At 39.3% G+C, this 18670-nt stretch overlaps 1 protein-coding gene across 1 annotated transcript in view; it reads left to right on the top strand.

The window, feature by feature from the left end:
• The window catches only part of CFAP43 (cilia and flagella associated protein 43), a 94956-nt gene that overhangs the window by 29202 nt on the left and 47084 nt on the right, over nucleotides 1–18670 (top strand). Inside the window, exons 6-13 of the mRNA XM_012661640.1 lie at nucleotides 6497–6628; nucleotides 7880–7996; nucleotides 8952–9032; nucleotides 12514–12662; nucleotides 13477–13580; nucleotides 16575–16715; nucleotides 17469–17641; nucleotides 18171–18229. Coding sequence (XP_012517094.1) covers nucleotides 6497–6628; nucleotides 7880–7996; nucleotides 8952–9032; nucleotides 12514–12662; nucleotides 13477–13580; nucleotides 16575–16715; nucleotides 17469–17641; nucleotides 18171–18229 — 956 coding nt within the window. The remainder of the gene's footprint in view (nucleotides 1–6496; nucleotides 6629–7879; nucleotides 7997–8951; nucleotides 9033–12513; nucleotides 12663–13476; nucleotides 13581–16574; nucleotides 16716–17468; nucleotides 17642–18170; nucleotides 18230–18670) is intronic.

Genomic DNA, 18670 nt, shown 5'->3' with positions numbered 1-18670 from the left:
CTCGCATAATCTGTATAATATCACATTCATTTTTAAATGGCACCAAACATATTTATTGATGAAAGAAAATAATAGGAAGACAAGCCCAGGTTTATCTTAAAGAAAGAAAGGCCACATACAATTCTAGTTTGACACACCAAGGCCAAAAAAGCCCAAGTTTTAATCCTTGCATTCTGTTTCATACACACAGATTCAGTGGCGTTCTGAGAATGAGATACTGGTGTGGTTTTTGTTTTTGTTTCGTTTCTAAGCTTTTGAGCCTATTGTTATACCAAATAAGAGTCTATATTTTTGTGATTTATAGTCTAAGGTTAGAAGTCATCAAGACAATTCAAGAAGCTTTTAAATAATGATGATTCAGTGAATAACTCTTTTCTTTATGAGTCAAATCTCAGACACTACAGAAATGTCATTAATCAGCAGCAGTTTAATCTACTTGGTTGATTTTGCCTTTTTCGTTGTCCACTGGGTGACCAGATCATTACTCAAGTATTTATTTTCTAATTATCCAAGGCTGTGAGGGCATGAAATAGACCAATCATACAATTAAAGTCAATCATCCTTTAAAAAAATCATGATGATGACTGCTCCTATGTGTGATAGCTGCCTTAGTCACCTTCAAGGTCCATCCCAAATGATAATTCCTCTCTCCCCATCCCCTCACTCCAGCAGGAAGAGCCCATTGCTTTCTCACTGATGTCCCTGTAATATTTAAACACCTCTCTATTATAACCTACTATGCTTTCTCATTCTGATATTTGTTGATACTTCTTTTTCCCTCAAGAAGTGATTAACCTGTTGAGAAGAGGGATCCCTTTGGACTTGGCACAATGCCTGGTATATAAGCAACACCCAACAAGTATTTATTGAAATATCAATCATGCCACAAATTTGTATCAGTTGAGAATCTAGTGGAAATAGTTCCTTGGGCAATGCCACACTTGCCACTACCTTGAATCCACAAATCTTGTGTAAATTAAAAAATTACTGTATGATATATTATTCGAGCAAGTGAGTATTTATTAGAAAGGTGGCTGACATACATCAGGGATTTTTGAATAGAAAAATGGCTGTTTATAAAGCCTCACAATCTTCCCCAACTATGAAACCTATTCCAACTTACCCTGCTTTGTTTTTCTTCACAGCATTTTTCAACACGTATATACACATCATACACAATATATAACACAATACATACAATATATTACGCTACACATTATTACACAATATACACATTCCATATATTTTACTTCTTAACTTATTTTCACTCTCTGTTTCTCCCCGCCAAGATATAAACTCCATGAGGGCAGGAACATTTTTTTTTTGGTCTGTTTTGTTCACTGCTACATCCCTGTGCTCAGAACAGTGCCTGGAATATAGCAGTGCCCAACAAATGTTTGTTAGATGCATGAATACCTGTGTGAAAGAATGAAATAAACATCAATCTGTTAAGGAATTTCAGAATTTTGTTAATTTGGCTAATAGCTTCTTAAAAAATGTCTTCTATGTCTATACGTGTAAGGATACCTAAAGAAAACAAAGACATTCTGTTGTAACAAGTGCAATTCTAAATAATAGTATAGCGTAACAAAATGCTCAGATAGCATTAAACGTTACATTCTCAATAAACAAATAAAAAGTAAGCTAGTATGTTTGATTAGTCAAATAAAAACGAGGAAGCGCCATATTATGGTATCCTGAATTTGGAATCTTAATCAGTGCAGTGTGAAGCACATGCCCGAAATAGTTCTTGCAACTACCTTGACCTCCAAGAGGGAGAGCAGGTGGTCCTCGGCTTCCAAGGAGGCCTGCCCCGTGCTGACGGAAAGCAGCCTCTCCCTGCTGGATACTTGAGTGTTGAGTGTTCGCAGTTGCAGGGGAACAACGCTGAAGGTATCATCTAAGGCAGAGATCAACAAGCTATGGCCTGCTTTTTATGGCCCAAGCTTAAGAATGGTTTTTACATTTTTTATGGGTTGTAAAGAAAAAAGAAAAGATATGTGACACAGACCTATGTGGTCCATAAAACCTACAACATTCAATACCTGGCCCTTTACAGAAAAAATTTGCCTTAGACCCTTGGTCAATATTGTTTTTAGGCCCCAAAGTCAGCTTTTCTTCTAGATACATTCACTTTTCTTGTAGGTACATTTTGTGCATTTCTCTTTCCTTCGAAAAGTCATGTAGGATGTTTCATGAACCAATCACAGAAGCCACCAGAGCCAGGCAGAGGGCCGTCTTCTCATTCCCATGAGTGCTGCTAAGCGGAGGATCCGGGCCAGCCTCTCCACAGCAGCTCATGCGAAGTCACATCTGCACCCCCTGCAGAACCACGAGACAGAAATGCTGATGAAAGTCTCCTTCAAAAAGGGTGATTTTAGCTAGACAACGACCTTCTTAGATTCAAAACACCAAAAAAGTCCACAAAGAAAGAGCTTAGAAGTTATTACTCATAACTTCCATGAGAATCTGCGGCAATAGGACTGAATATGTTGGCATGAACACCTTATTTTTTCTTAGTGAATCAAAATGTGGAGAGAGAATCATGGGGAAGAAGGAGTAGTTCACTCAGCTCTCAGCAAGGAGCAAGACCAGTGAATTTGCATAGGCCCATATTCATTGGTTTCTTTTTGGCAATTGTTCTGGCTCTTAGCCGTGATTGTTGTCTCAACACAAGGTTTTTATTCTTTCTCTGAAGCCGAAAGACGACGTGTATCCTTTCCTTCACCCAACTATGCATTGCTGGACTCCAACAAGTGATCTGTATGTTGGCTGTGAAGAGGGTCATCTTTTAATGATTCATGGAGATACTTTGAAGGCAACCGTGCTTAATAAGATAGAGGAGGAATTACCATTGGGTGAGAAACCACTCTGCTTCGTATTCCCAGAAGTGTAGCTGTGGGTGTTGGTTTTATTGGTTTTCCCTGGTTTTCCCTATCTTAGAGACATCCTTGATTCCTCCGCTAGCTGGTTACCAAGTCCTGTGGATGAGCATGACAGCTGCTGATATTTATTGATGTCACTATGCTCTTGGCATTCTGCTACCACTTTGCATGCATATTTCGTGAAATCCTCAAAACAACATCATAAGGACACACACCTTTATCTCCATGAGACAGATGAGCTATATTAAGAAACATGCCCAAATTCACATAAACTTTGGAGCTGACACCTGAACCCAGGAAATAAGACCTAATACATTTTATACAATTTAGAACTTAATTATATGTAGTCTTATATTGTTCACCATTTCCTTCCTACATACTATTTCTTATGATTTTCATGATATATTATAAATGGTTTCAAATACATATTTATCAAGCCTCTACACTCTGGAAGACATTAAGCAGAGTGCCTTAGAGGTTACATAGATGACAAATACATAGTCTCATAATTTCCATCCTTAAGGAACTTAGATTTTATTAAAGAGGATAAGACAAGTAATCAAATAATTACACCCCAGGTAGGTTAAGGTGATTTCGTGACGAAAGAGCTTCACAATGTGCTATGGGGAGTGAGACGAGGGAAAGAGTCCAAGTTAAGTCATTTTGAAGATTGCATTTGAATTGGCCCTTGAAGGATGGGTGCATAGGCAGAGATGTGGGTAGGTGGAATTTTTGGCAATGGTATCTGTATGGACAAAACATGGAGAAGGCTGAGAAATAAGAAGTGGTCCAGTTTGTCTGAAGCCTCAAGTGCTACAAAAAAGTAGAGGAGGATGAAGGGCATTTGTACTGTATCTAGCCTTTCATGTGCAGCTAAGGTGTTTGTACTTGATTCAGCTGACAGTGGACAAACATCAAAACCTCCTAAATGGGGATGTACCCCAACTGGGATGGCCCTTGGGCAGATTAATTTAGCCACAGTTCAGGAAGGAAGATCCTAGAAGTGGGTGGCAGTAAGCAGCAAGTACCTGGGGTGCTCATGCCAGGAGTTGTAACAACCTGGACTCCAGCGGTAGTTGGAAGAAGGACTGCTGGGAGGTGTGAACAGTCTTTGAAGGAACGACAAGTGTGCTTTGTAGCATCTAGCAAAATGTCAGGCACGTAGTGTGTGGCAAACAAATAATTTGATGGATGCCACCTGAGACTTTGATTTTGTGGTTCTCATGATTTGTCTAAATAAAATGGTAATATGTCTTTTTTGTATTTTCCCCCAAAGGTAGCATTTTATTAATAACAAATGTTCTTATAGAAAATTTTTTCTTTTCACTTTTTGTCCACTGTAATTTATTTATTGAGGTATAAATTTACATACCTTAAAATGCACAAATATTAAGTATACAGTTCCATGATAATATAGTTTTGGTTTGTTGTTTTCTCCCCTGGCCTCTTAAAACCTCTGACAAAAGTTTCCTAAAAAATAAATTTATTATATAATCCTATAATGCCAGTTATACAGACCTGATGATACAGACCTTACAACTTGTGTTATTTACATCACACATTACTAAGTAATCATTACTAGTAATCATTACTAAGCAACTTTTATTATATTATTCATTGTTATATTATAATTTTAATTACTTCACCTGCTTTACCTTGTTTTTCTTTTCCGACAGACGGAAGAAATCTTATCAGTCCAGTCACCTTGGTATATCAGAAGGAGGGAGTGTTTGCTTCTGGAATTGTAATGTATTTTTTTTCAAAATTAATTGCTTTCAAAAAAATACACAATTTCGATTTACTGCCATTTAGTATTATAAGCCATATTTTGGGAAGCCAGGGCTATTAGGTTATTAATTAAAATTGTTTCCCTTTGGATGCTATTATAAAAATTTTTATTATAAAGAATTTCAAATATATACAAAAGGAAGGGAACAGTATAATGAACTACCATATACCTATCTATTGCAAATGAACAAAAATAGAATTTAAAAATCCATTGCCCTCCCCCAGTGAAAAAAACACCTAATATCTGTAACCCCATTCCATGCCCATTTATGCACTTAATGTATTAGGTTGTCAGACATAAATTTAGAAACCTGTGTCTAAGCTATAACTTAGACTCTTGTGCATGCTCATTTAGCTTGCATGTATTATAGTGTTATTGTTGATATTAGACTTTGTATTAATAGCCTCCGTTTACTTGGTGCTTACTTTGTGCCAGGCACCAAGCTAAGTGCTTTACTTGTATTATCTTATCAGTCCTCACAACAACCTTATCAGACACGAACTATCTACACCCTCCTTATATAGACAAGGAACCAGGTCTTAGCGAGTTCACCAGCAAGTGTATGGAGAAGCTAGAGCTGGAACCCAAGAGCGTCAAATTCCAAAGTCTTTGCTCTCATTTGTTAGAATACACGCCCTCTGTACATATGAAAAGGGGTCAGCCCATGTTTTTCCATGCCATTGTAATCAATGTCACCAATGATAAAGTTTGGAACTGACCTATACCAAAATTTTAGTTCTAATCATAGCTGTCCCGAGCCCACTGTTAGCTTCGTCTGCTCCATTGCCACAGATCACACCTCCAGCACCCTGAGGGCAGCTAGATAATGACGTCAGAGTAAGAGATGTAGTTGCACCCATGAGAAGCCATCTGGAGCTCAGACACCTACACTCAGCTTGGAATTCCTTCCCCCATCCCTGCAGCGGACAACCCCCTCCTCCCTCCTACACTTCATCTGCATTTGTGGCCTTTTATGACTCTTGTTTTTTAAAGACCACCCTTGATGTTTGTTTTAACCTACTTTAAAGAAATGATTGTAGCATTTGCTCTGGTGAGGAGTGGAGAATTATGATGAGCTTGGAGAAAGCACCTTGCATGTTTCCCCTCCTGGCCCCAAGCATCTTAACCCAGCCATCTCACAAATGCCTGTTCTTAGTCATGATGGGGTTTAAACTAGAAAGTGATGGATAGATTTGCCCCAAACTCACTGTTGTAAAAATAACTCAGATTCTTCTTGAGAGTAGTTAAATTAACCTAAACCTGTTTACCATCAACCAATCAACCAGCCCATTTTTATTGGACACCTGCCATGTTCTAGCATGATATGAGGAACTGGGAAAGAGGATGCAAAGGGAATAAAAGACACACTCCCCACCCCTGGGTCATTTAGGGAGATAAGAAATGCATATAAAACAATGATTAAAGAACATGCATTAGGAAGGAAGGAGGCTGCTATGCATAAGCCACACAACTGCTCCTCATTTGCCCCCCTCTTGTAAAGTAAAGAATGAGGTAAGAGGAGAGCTGCTAGAGAAGCTCAAAGAAAGGAGAGATCAGTGAAATTTTAGGTAATTGAAAAAATGTGTCAGCAAAGAGATAAAATTAAAGCTTGACCAGGGAGCATGTTGAAAAGTTACCTAAACAAGGATGAGAGGACAGTGCATTCCAGATAATGTAAACGCAGGGTGTTTACATTTAGACGATGATTCCAAATAAACAGTAGGTCATAGTTGGTAAGTCTTAGCTTATTTGATGAGGAAAGTATACTACACATTGACTGAGACTGATTTTCTGCACTTATCTCTTTGTTTTTGGTCTCTAGGATGGCTTTGTGTATTCTTTTATTATTAAAGATTCAAGTTACAAAGTAGAGGATTTTCTTGAGATTGAAAGGCCTGTTGAACATTTGATGTTTTCTCCCAATTACAGAATGTTGCTGATTCAAACAGACAAGGTATGCTTGATGGAAATTTCTTGATATGGAATTTTCAGATTATGTTATTGTCATCATTCCATACCAGGAATGAAAAGCAGTGTGCACTGCATGATACTCTACCAGTCAAGACTCTTTAGGTTACAAATAAAAAATACCCAATTTAAAAGGCTGAAATACCAAAGAGTTGTTTGTTATTATGCATATAAGTGAAAGGGGAAGGAGATGATCTAGATCCAGGAGCTCCCATGATGCCTCTGGGCTTTGTTTTCCTACATCTCTTGGCTCTATTTCCTCTCTGCTGTCTCCATTTCCATGCAGATTTTATACTTTGTGGTGTTAAGAGAGCCTCCAGTAGCTCCAGCTTATATTTCTATCCTCGTGGTGACCCTGGTGGAAAGATACCAGCTGGAAAAAATGTCCTGGAATCTAGACTCATTGCACTAACTTGGATCACCTGTCTATCCCTGAATCAATCACTGTGGCCAGGGGAATTCTAAGCTCTGATTGGCCAAGCCTAAGTCACCTGTTTACGTTGCTGGGTAGAGTCAACCTACTCAAACATGAAGACTAGGGACATAGGTGGTTCACTAAAGAAAATATTGGTTCTGTAAGAGAAGAAGAGAGGGGAAGCAGGGTGAAAACAAATGTTCAATTATACTGTTAGGAAGACTCCTAATTAATGGAATGCCCCTCAAAGGTCAGGATTATCAGACATTTATATCATTAGGCAACAATTTTAGATGAATTACAGGCAAAGTTCAATGATATTTCTGCCTAAAAGATCACTTAAATTTGAATACAAAAAGATTTCAGTTTCTGATAATTACCAGAACTTTAAAAACATTATGCTATGTTTTAATAAATAAATGACAATCTTAAAATATCTTAGTGCATCTTAACAACTTTTCTGGTTTTCCACATTTTCCAAATTTTCTACATAAATAGACATCATTCTCAAAATCAGGAAGAAATGTTTTTGTCATGTTTTGTAATTTAAAAAACAAATGCCTGGAATTGAAGAAGAAAGTCCTATTTATGATTATTTTAAATGATGAATAAATAAATGAATGAATCAATCAATCAATAAACAAACAAATCAAGCATCTAGATTTTAAGCTCCTCAAGGCCAGGTCCTTGTTGAGCTGATCTATGATTTCCCATCACCTTCTCCCACGTGGTGCCTTGCTTACCTAGGCATTAAATAAATATTTGTTGTACTGTGTACACAGCAATTAACCATATGTTTCTTTTCTTTTGTATGTTTACCAGGGATCTGTTTATATCTACACTTTTGGTGAGGAGCCAACATTAGATAAAGTCCTAGATGCTTGTGATGGGAAATTCCTGGCAATTGACTTTGTCACTCCTGGAACCAAACACTTCATGGTAAGGAATATTCTATGGTGTCACGGTAGGATTTAAAGATATGCTGTTTCAAAATTTAAATCTCTATCCATATGCAACTGGGTAACTTTGGGAGTTCACGTGCAAAGCAATGCAAACAAGAGGCAGCGTCTCTCCTTGCAGACTGTGGTAGAGATACTAGCCACTTCCATCATCAAATCTACTCCCCCCGTGAGAATGACACCATGATATTGTGACTTCATAACATTGTCCTCTGAAAACAGCCAACCAATTGAGATCTTAGGAGCCATCCTTTTTGTATTCAGCACCCAAGCTCTGCAAGCCAGGCCATTAAACAAGTTCATTGCTAATGAGTTGTCAATCCCAGTAAACTAGTAGCATTTACCTCCTTTCAGAGTGATGCAGCAGCACCTGAGGGTGAAGATGGAATCGTTGCCATGCACAATATTTGAATTCGGTCTAAGAAGTCAATAATAGTATATCAATAGTGTCTCATCAATTGTAACAAATATACCACACTTAAGCAAGGTGTTGATAATAGAGTGGTTGTATATGTGGAAAGGAAGGGGAAGAGGAAGAGGAACTCCATGTACTTCCTGCTCAATTTTTCTGTCATCTTAAAACTGCTCTTAAAAAAATAAAGTCTAGTAATTTTAAAAAGAACAACAATAATCCCATTGAATTTCCAAATAACTTTTGTCTTAAATATGTTACATGAAATTTTATACTAAATCATTTTTCTAATCCTAATTAGTTATTATGTGTTACTTAAGTTGCATTAAAGGTAATAGTTAATATTTGTTCAGAAAAGAACTATTGATGTTGAAATTGTAAAATAATTATTTGTGACCCACATAAGTAAAATGAAATTTTATACTAAATCATCAGATTGAAGATACTAGAAAGGAAGATAAAACATGCTTCCACAGAAGAGTCTTATTTTCCATTTAGAGTTTTGCTTTTCTTTCTTTCACAGACACTCACACATTCAGGGGAAGTTTGTGTTTGGTGGATGGAAGATTGCGCTTGTGTAAGCAAGATTTATCTGAATACCCCAGTAAGTGTACTCGACAAATGGATTTTTTTAAATGTTGAATTCTAATCCAATCTACCTTTTATATTCATATGTCAATAATCTGTGCAAATACTGGCTACGGAGGCCTTATTGCATTTTTACTTTATAGATTGGGGGTAATTCCTGTGTGCAAAGTGCATGCCACAGCCCAGAGAGTGGAACACAACATACTCTATTGGTTATGGGAAAGGACAAGTTTTTCTGTGGTGGCAGTTATTTTTGAAACCCTAGTGGTTTATCTCTTACTCATGTTGTAATTCATTGTGGACTGATGGGGGTCTCTCTTACACAGTTCCTCATGGAGCTAGGCTGATGGAGGTTCCACCAACCAATAGCTCCTCAGTGCCAGGGCAAGAGAGTGCTGGAGGGTCTTTGTGGGGGGAGGGGGGAGCTCTTGAATCAACAATTAAGTGCTTTTGCTCAGAAATGAAATATCCTTTTGGCCATGATCGGTTAAATGGCCCCATCTAATTGCAAGGGGATCAGTTAGAGATGAAAGAAAATTGCCACTCTAACCTGCTTAAGCCAAAATTTAAAAAGTAGGGGTTATTGGCTCAATCATCTATAAAGTACAGAACTTATCTGGTCTCATGTGTGCCCCAGTCCAGCAGCTCAGATGACATACCAAGGACCTTGTCTTTCTATCTATCTTGCCTTTAGTTTCATCCTAGGCCTCATTTAGTGGCACCCAGATGCCACAGGTTCCAACCTCGCATCACACTATCAGGGGAGAGAAACTCCTACCGTAGGGGAAGGAAGAACAAAGAAGTTTCTCCTTTCCAGAAGGTTTGGTAAATATATTCTAATGTCTCAATAATGTCCCTGAACTAATCACTATGGACAGGGAGACAAGAAATCCCAACTGGCATTAGCTGAGCCCTGGAAATGGAGTCAGAGCCATTCCACTCAATCCTGAAAATAGGCGACAGATGGTTTCTCAGTGGATATTCAAGAAAATTTCCAAGAGGGCATATGGATGCTGGGTGCAAACCACAACTGCTCACAACACCTGGCACAATGTGATACCATTATTCATAGTGTATTTTACATAAAATAATATTATAGGGCCTGGCGCAGTAGCTCATGCCTGTAATCCTAGCACTTTTTAGGAGGCCAAGGTGGGAGGATCACTTGAGGCTAGGAGTTCAAGACCAGCCAGGGCAACATAGTGAGACACTGTCTCTACAAAAATATAAGAAAAATTAGCCAGACATGGTGGTGCACTCCTGTAGTCTCAGCTACTCGGGAGGCCGGGGCAGGAGAATCACTTGAGCCCAGGAGTTCGAGGTTGTAGTGAGCTGTGATTGCACCACTGCACTCTAGCCTGGACAACAGAGTGAGAGCCTGTTTCAAAAACAAAGAAACAGGCCGGGCGCGGTGGCTCACACCTGTAATCCTAGCACTCTGGGAGGCCGAGGCGGGCGGATTGTTTGAGCTCAGGAGTTCAAGACCAGCCTGAGCAAGAGCGAGACCCCGTCTCTACCAAAAATAGAAAGAAATTAATTGGACAGCTAAAAATATATAGAAAAAATTAGCCGGGCATGGTGGAGCATGCCTGTAGTCCCAGCTACTTGGGAGGCTGAGGCAGGAGGATTGCTTGAGCCCAGGAGTCTGAGGTTGCTGTGAGCTAGGCTGACGCCACGGCACTCACTCTAGCCAGGGCAACAGAGTGAGACTCTGTCTCAAAAAAAAAAAAAAACAAAACAAAGAAACAAAAATATTACAAAACATAAAAGGGCCACAAAGCAATGGTAATGCTGTTTTTTTAAAAGTTATCATCATTTGTTGCATTACACAGTTCAAGATGATATATAGATCTTGGTATTAATAATAGGCAGGGAAGTGTCAATCCTTCCCCTTTATAAAGTTAAAATCTCAATAATAAAAGACTAAGCATCATACCTTACATAAGAGGATTACAAGATGCCAAAGGTACATAATTCAATGGGATAAATAAAACTCTCTCTCAAAAGTAAAGATGTAAGTTCTTACCTAAAATACCATGAAATATGAAAAAAACCATAATCTATATGACAAACACGTATATGTATTCACTTCTATTAGAATTACTACAACTAGAAGAGGTCTTACAAGTTCATGTGATCACAACTCCTTTTACAGATGAGAGACATACAAATGTGTAACAACCTATCCAGAGGCCTATGTAATCAGGACTTACCTGGTTCCTCTTGTCCAAGGAGGGGTAATAGGCACCATCAGAAGGCCTCGGTGAACCTTCATTGAGCTCCAGACCAGGCAGGGTACACTCACGTGGTTCAGCCTGCACTGGGGAGATGCAGTGGTCTTGTTTACTAGAGGATATGGCTGCCCTATGGAGAATTGATCAGGGAATAGACCCATTGATGCTGAGGCCAGATCTCCCTGCCTGTGCCTGGAACTGTGTTGCCTGTGGACTCTTTAGGCAGTGGTCCTTGGGGAACCCAGCCCAGCACCACAATGGCAAGACACTGGACACTAGCGGTTTCCCTTGATGGCACCTTCGAGGGTACGTAAGACCCCTCTGGCTATTGCTGTACATTTTCAGACTAAGCCACTATTGTCCTGGAAAGGAGGAGATTGTCAACTGATTATTTTGGGAACACACACCACATACACACACTGAGAAAAGGCTTTCAGTTAAAAATAATACAAGCCCACTCAGTTGTGAGACTGTGTGTGTTCTCATGAGGCAGGACATCTGAGTGCTTCTCTGAACTTTGTCACCAGCTGGGGGCAGATTGCTGCACTCCCTGGGCCTCCATTTGCTATTTCGCAAAATGATGACCTCGTAAGTTCTTTCTCAGCTCTAACTTTCCATAAGTCTATTCGAAATAATGTACAAAGTGTAATTATAGAAGAATAATTCTGATTCCTTAAGTATTGTGAAAATAAACTTATTCTCTTAGACATTATATTGTATATAAATAATCATGCAATAAACAGGAATCTGTTATGCGGTTTTGGTGACTGAATACATGATCCAGTGATACAGTTATTTTCTTAAGTCTTCCTCAGTCATACCAGCATCTCAGTAGATGAATGCTGATTTTAAAAATCACTAACATTCTACAAAAACGTACAAAAGATGCTAGAAATTTATTTTAAATTTCTTACTTTATTTTGCATTATTTTTGGTCTAATTGTTTTGCAATCATTTACATAGATATTGATATCATCATTTCATCATCATTTAGGGATAAAAATGAAGCTGTGATTTAAAGTTCAAGAAATCCATCTATATTTTTGTCATTTTAATTTAGGCTAAAAGATTCCTGTGACTTCTTATGCAATTGATTAGCTCAGGAATGTTGAGTCTCTAACTTGGAATAATGCCCCTCACATCAACCTGCCATTCTTCTCATTCAGCAGGCTTTTCAAATAAATGGTAGAATTCTGACATGTAGGAGAACAGGCTTCGTGCTCCCGCTCAGTGAAGACAAACCTCTGGGTTTATTTTAAACAGGCCACGGTTCTCGCTTGCTCTCCCTCTTCCTTCTGCGCTGCCGTGGGCACCGTGGGAGGCTCTGTCCACTTCATCAACATCCAGGATCTGGAATCCCCCCAGGTACTTGGCAAGGCCTTTCTCTCCGAATCATCCGTGCAGCACCTCGTGTAAGTAGCTCCTGCTCTGGCAGCAGCTCCGTGTCAGATCTGTCTGTCAAGAATTCCCGTGAAGCCATCATTTCTATTAAGTTTTACATATTTCATTTATTTCACTATTAATACTTTCACTCAGTTCAACATTCAAAAAGTAGAGAGGGGTGTATAGAGGAGCCCCCCACCCTTGTCCCCACACACCCAGTTCTCTCCCTGGAGGCCTGGTATCAATTTCTTTTGTCTCTTTCCAGAGATATTTTATCCATAAACAAGGAAAAAAATAAGTATTTCCTTTTATTTATATGAATAATCGTCAAGCACTTACCCCCTGCTCTCTGTGCCGTAGTTTTTTGTGCTTCCTCTTTCTCAGATCCTTTCCTCTTATTTTAATTTGCATTTTCCCACTTTTTCCTAATTTGATGAAGTTGTAGAAATGTTTCGCTACATTTTTCCTCCTCCTGCCAGGTACCAGACACAGGGTAATGAAATGTCAAGTCCATTGCTAATGTGAGAATTGCTTATTTCCACTTGAAACATCAAGAAAGCTCTACTGACGTATTTCATGCACTTGTGATGAAACAGTTGCCCATCTTTACTGAATCTTCTAGAGTGTACTTATAAGTTGTAACCTGGAAATAGCATCAGCCTAGAGTATAATGATTATACCTCTAGGTAGTCACCCAGCTTTTATGAGGTCAGAGAATATTAAAAATCACAAACCATAAGAATGACTGATTTCAAACATATCTCCATGGTCATTCAATAAACTTGTTAACTATCTCGTTGGTGAGACAAGTATAATCTGATAATCAGATTTTTTCTTCTCTAGTTATGACCAGAGAGGAATATTTCTGTTGGTTGGAACATCAGAAGGAAAGGTCTTTGTAATCAATGCCAAGCCCTCAAGCTCATTTCAGATTATTGGATTCACAGGTACAACATAGAATGTGTATTAATTTAAAATATTGATTACTTTATTCCAAAGAATTTAAGGTTGTGAAAATGGAACTCTAAATAGTTATTTATGGTAGATTTTCTAAAAGAGAAACACTTAAATAACTGTTAAAGTTATTTAGGAGAATTCTCATGTTATATTTAGATGTATTTGGAATATTAGAGTTATCTGCTTGGTACATAGTTGATGCTAAATAAATTCTTTTGAATCAATTATTGAATTAATGAAATGATTAAACATTTCTAATGTTGTTACAAAAAGAAGTTGGGTTGATTTCTCTCTGAAATATTTTTAAAGTAATATTTGATCTCTATTTAATAAAGAACTAATTCTTTTCTCTTGGGCTTTAAGTACCAGATATGTATGTATATTCCTCCAACCCCAATTTTAAAATCCATCCATTTATTTATAAAATTTATCAAGTGCCTACTAGGTGCAAAATGCTGAACCCAGGCCTCATGAGGGACGAAAGCATTAGGGAGACAGTTTGGTAGAGGAGGAAAAAGCAAAGTGCTGTGTAGGCTCAGAAACAGGAGCAATTAATCCTGCCAGGTGTACAGAAAAGAGTGGAGGGGAAGGTGGGCACAAGTAAGGGGCACAGAGGACTGGGGAGAGTTTTCCAAGGGTTTAAAGTAGTGGGATTGAAGGATTTTTAAAAGTGCAGGATGGTGCATATTAGTATCCTGCTCAAAACAATAATAGGAACAAAGGTACTTGGAATGGTAAAAGTCTGGTGTAACAGGTAAATGGAAGAGTTTACTAGAAGGTTACCATGGCAATGATGTCTGAAAGATGATGAAGGGCCTTGAATATCATTCCAACGAGTCTGGAATTTGTTCTGTGGTTAATGAGACGTCATCAGGGCTTCCAAGACGGAACTGGCATGATTTGACTTGGTTTTTAGAGGGCAACAGTGTGAAGGATGGAGTAGAAAGGGAAGACAATGAAATAAAAAAGATGAGTTAGGAAGCGGTAATACTGGCCAAGACAAGAGATGATAATAGTCATAATCATAACAATAGCCAACAGTTATTGAGGAATGCCTTACTACGTAACAGCCAGTGTTCTAAGCCCTTGGCATGTGTCTACTCATTTAACTCTTAGACAACTTTCATGAGGTAGATACTACTATTATTCCCATTTTACAGATGAGGTGATTGAAGCACAGTGAGGTTAAGTACCTATTCAAGGTCATGCAGCTAGTTAGCGACAAAGCCATGACTCAGACTTAGCAAGTCCAACTTCAGAGTGTGTGCTCTCATTGATGATGCACAAACCCATGTAGTAGTCATGGAAAGAGAAAAGGGAATAGCTATGAATGTTGGAATCGGTAGGACTCAGTATTTGATTATATGTGAGAGGGAGGGGTCAACAACCACTCCAAAATTTCTAGCATGGATAGTGGAAGTTTACGTCATTAATTGAAGAAGAAAGTTTTCGAGGTTGAAGGATAGGGTGAGCTGACCAGCTCTTCAGGTTTAAAGCCAGTAAGTTCTTCATTTGGGGATATTTGGCATAAGTTTGGAAATAGAGATATGCAGTACAAGGCCTAATGACAGAATTCTGATCTTGAAATCATGGAAGCTAATGAGATGGCTCAAGAAACCAGAGTAGAAGCAAACCTACATGCTCAACGGGGCCAAATAGGTGACCTCGATATGTAAATTAGATGGCACTGAGAGTGGTAGAGCCTGTGGCTGACCTCAGAGTGGATGCATATCCTGCCTAAATATCCCGTTTTTTAACATATCTGTCTGGCCAGGGGGTGGGATGGAAGAAGCTGTGAATAGAACCCCGGTCTTCATTTTGCACTGAAGCTGTGGCCTGAGGAAGATGAGGCAGTGAAGAAAACTGAGGATGGGCCAGAGTAATAAGAGAGCTGGAGTCACCTTCTCCAGAAAGCGCTTGAGGAAGGAAGGCTGGCTGAGGTGCCGCCTGTGACAAGTGTGAGTGGGGTGAGGACTGGGGCGAGGCCCTCACGTGTTCGCCAGTCAGCGGGTGATCCCTGAGAGAGCCGCTTCTTCGGAATGGAGAGACAAAGAGGTTAGGGAGGAAACAGAGGTAAGAAAATGAAGTCAGTAAGTGGTGACATATTTTAGGAAGTTTGCAGTGGAGAAAAGAGAGTCAGATGGTAACTGTTGTGAGTTGAAGGAAGGTTTTATTTGAAGACAGTGGAGTCTTGAGGGCTGAAGAAAAGGAACCATAAGGGACACAACAAGATAAAAAAGAGGTAATTGATAGTGGATGGTCTAATAGGAGATTGGAGGAATGGTCCCAAAATCACAGACAGGAAGGGGGTACATTTTGTTCCTACATCACTGAGAGGAAAGGAAGGGGCAGGATGGAATCTGCGAGAAAATGTGATCAGGATAAGAATGCTGAGGTTGAGCTTGTGTCAGATGTCCTCGGTCTTCCTAAGTAAGAGGAAAGGTCTTGCACTGAACACCTAGGGGAAGGGCTGATATGGGGGCCTGAGAAACTAGCCACCTGAGGCACGGTCCCGTGAACAGTGGAAGAGTGACTCTGGAATGAATCCTAGGTGGGCCGCAGCCGTGGCACACCTTGCAAGGGCGGACGCTGGCAATCCCTTGACCACAGATGCAGAGAACACTGAGGCCTGAGTTTACCAACATTAGGAGTGGGTAACCTGGCTGGAGTGGACGTGTGAGGGGTCAGAGCATACAGATGGTGACTAGGGGGTACAGATGGCACTCTCTGGGGGCCACCCCAGCTATTAGGAAAGAAGCCTGAGCCAAACTGGGCTGGTTTGAATCTGCCAGGAGCATCCTTCATCTGTCATCAAAAATGTCCCTGTCACTTACATTTAAAGGTCATTTTAAATGTCTGATAAATAAATTTAGATCTAAAGATTTAGTAAAGGCAAGTCTATATGTGACATCTTAACTGGGAAGGTAAAAGATTCTTTAAACTAACCAATGACCACTGTGGTGCTGATTTCTGTTTGCTCGCAGAGGTGGGCAAAGACATTTTGCAAATATCCACAGTGTCCCTTCTGGAAACAGATATTGTGGAAGTGCTGGTGCTTTCCCCACTTCCAGAAACAGGAAGAAGCAGGCTGGAAATGTTCACTCTGCCTATGCTACTACCACAAGGTAATGGAAAACTGAGGAACCAATTCTGTCCTAGGCCCAGATAAGTCATTGCTATGGCTTTTGTTTTTCGTTTTTAATCGTAGAAGAGGTAAAATGGCTGCCTTTTGTCCATCTTTACAAAGTAAAACTGATGTGGCTGCTAAACAATTTATAATGTGACTTACATGAATCTGCTTCATTACCAGAGAAAAGAGACAGGATCAACTGACACTTACGTCATGTTGATTTGTCATTTTGTGATGTCTCTTGTTTATAGCTTTAAATATACATAGTCAAATTCAGGTAGACTACGGTGTATTTACCTCCACTGATAAAATTACAAAGAAAGCTTCCTGGATAAAAAGGTATGAGAAAATAGACCATCTTTGTTTTAATGACAAAATATGTCTGGGTAACAATTTTGCAAATATATCATTATAGAGTAGAAAAAGCTGAAAACCTCAAAGTACTTTTATATTTTAATTAAGAATCTCTATACCATCATGAGTTTCCTTTAATGATATGTCTCTAAGTTAATTGACAAAATTAACCAAGGCCTTACAAAAGATATTTTACTCACTATCAGTCATTTAATACCAGGATTTGCAGTGGAGACAAGTTGTTTTTAAATCATTTTTATCACCTAATACCCTCTGCAATATTAATTGAGCATTTAAAATTTTTATTTTGCCTTTCATAACTGTTCATAATGATTTTAAAAAATAAAATCAATATACTGTGCAAGTGATCTCTCTTCTTTTTCAGATCTGATAGTTTCTGCAACCTTCTCTGATGAAAGAGGGAGGCTGAGAGATGAATTCATTCATAAGTACCTGTATGAGGTGGACCACGCTCTGTCCTCTGCCGTCTTGGACTTTCAAAGTAACAAAATATATGGCTTCTGTAATCAAGTGCCGTACATCTGTAGCTATCCTATTCCTGAAGAAGTATGTCAAAGCTTAAGCGTGCTCTTATTTATGTTAGCAATCAAGATTGAGACATTGTCCTAATTAGATATGATCCTCTTGACTACTTTAACAGAATCATCCAGTTAAAACAAATGGCTTTATTATATTAATGTAATTCCCTTGAGTTGGATAATTAGTGTTATTTGTTAATCCATTATAAAATGTATTTGAGCAACCTCACACTTGTGCCACGTACATCATACTTGTCAGATAAACATATAGATGATATTAGTTTATTGCCTTAAAAAACAATCTAGCATCAGAAAATCTATTCTATAGATGCCAGGGGCTACAAGGTAAATGATTTTCAGTGGAACTTTGTACCTGAGCCCTAAAAAAAATTGCACAAAATAATACAGCTATGTTTCTGGCGTTTTTCCATTACTCTCTCTTCCAGCTCCTCCTGCATTGTGTTACCTCCTGCTGCACATATTAGCCCCATGCCTTCCTACTTGCTGCCCTTTGGCCATTGGGTTCCCTGCTGATGCCTGTCTTCCTGTCCCAACAGTATCTACCCCCATTCCTCTCCAAATGCTTCAGTCAAAGCCTTTCTCTCCACAGTAGCCGGTATTAGACATAGAAACCCAGGGAAGAAAGAATGGTTCATGACAAGGGGGATTCAAGAAAAGGCTCACGGACGAAGCAATATTTGAACCGAACTTTGAAGAATAGGTCAGATTTAGACATGGAGAAATACTGTGTGCAATCTTGCTGGGGGTGGGCAGTGCTGATGTAGGGAGGCAGGGTGGACCGGTGGGGACAGAGTGGACAAGGGCAGTCCAGACAAAAGGAAGGACATGTGCAGAGGCCTGGTGGTGGGAATGCATAAGACACACAGGGGGAATATTTACTTATTTATTTATTTATTTATTTTTGAGACAGTCTCACTCTGTCAGGCCAGGTAGGGTGCAGTGGTGTCATAGCTCACAGCAACCTCAAGCTCTTGGGCTCAAGTGATTCTCCTACCTCAGCCTCCCAAATAGCTGGAACTACAGGCACATGCCACCA

This window comes from Propithecus coquereli, unplaced genomic scaffold, assembly GCF_000956105.1.
Source record: "Propithecus coquereli isolate 6110/MARCELLA unplaced genomic scaffold, Pcoq_1.0 Scaffold73, whole genome shotgun sequence".
NCBI classification, from domain to species: Eukaryota; Metazoa; Chordata; class Mammalia; order Primates; family Indriidae; genus Propithecus; species Propithecus coquereli.
The sequence above is the reverse complement of the archived record's forward strand: the minus strand, read 5'-3'. Positions and strand labels throughout refer to the sequence as shown.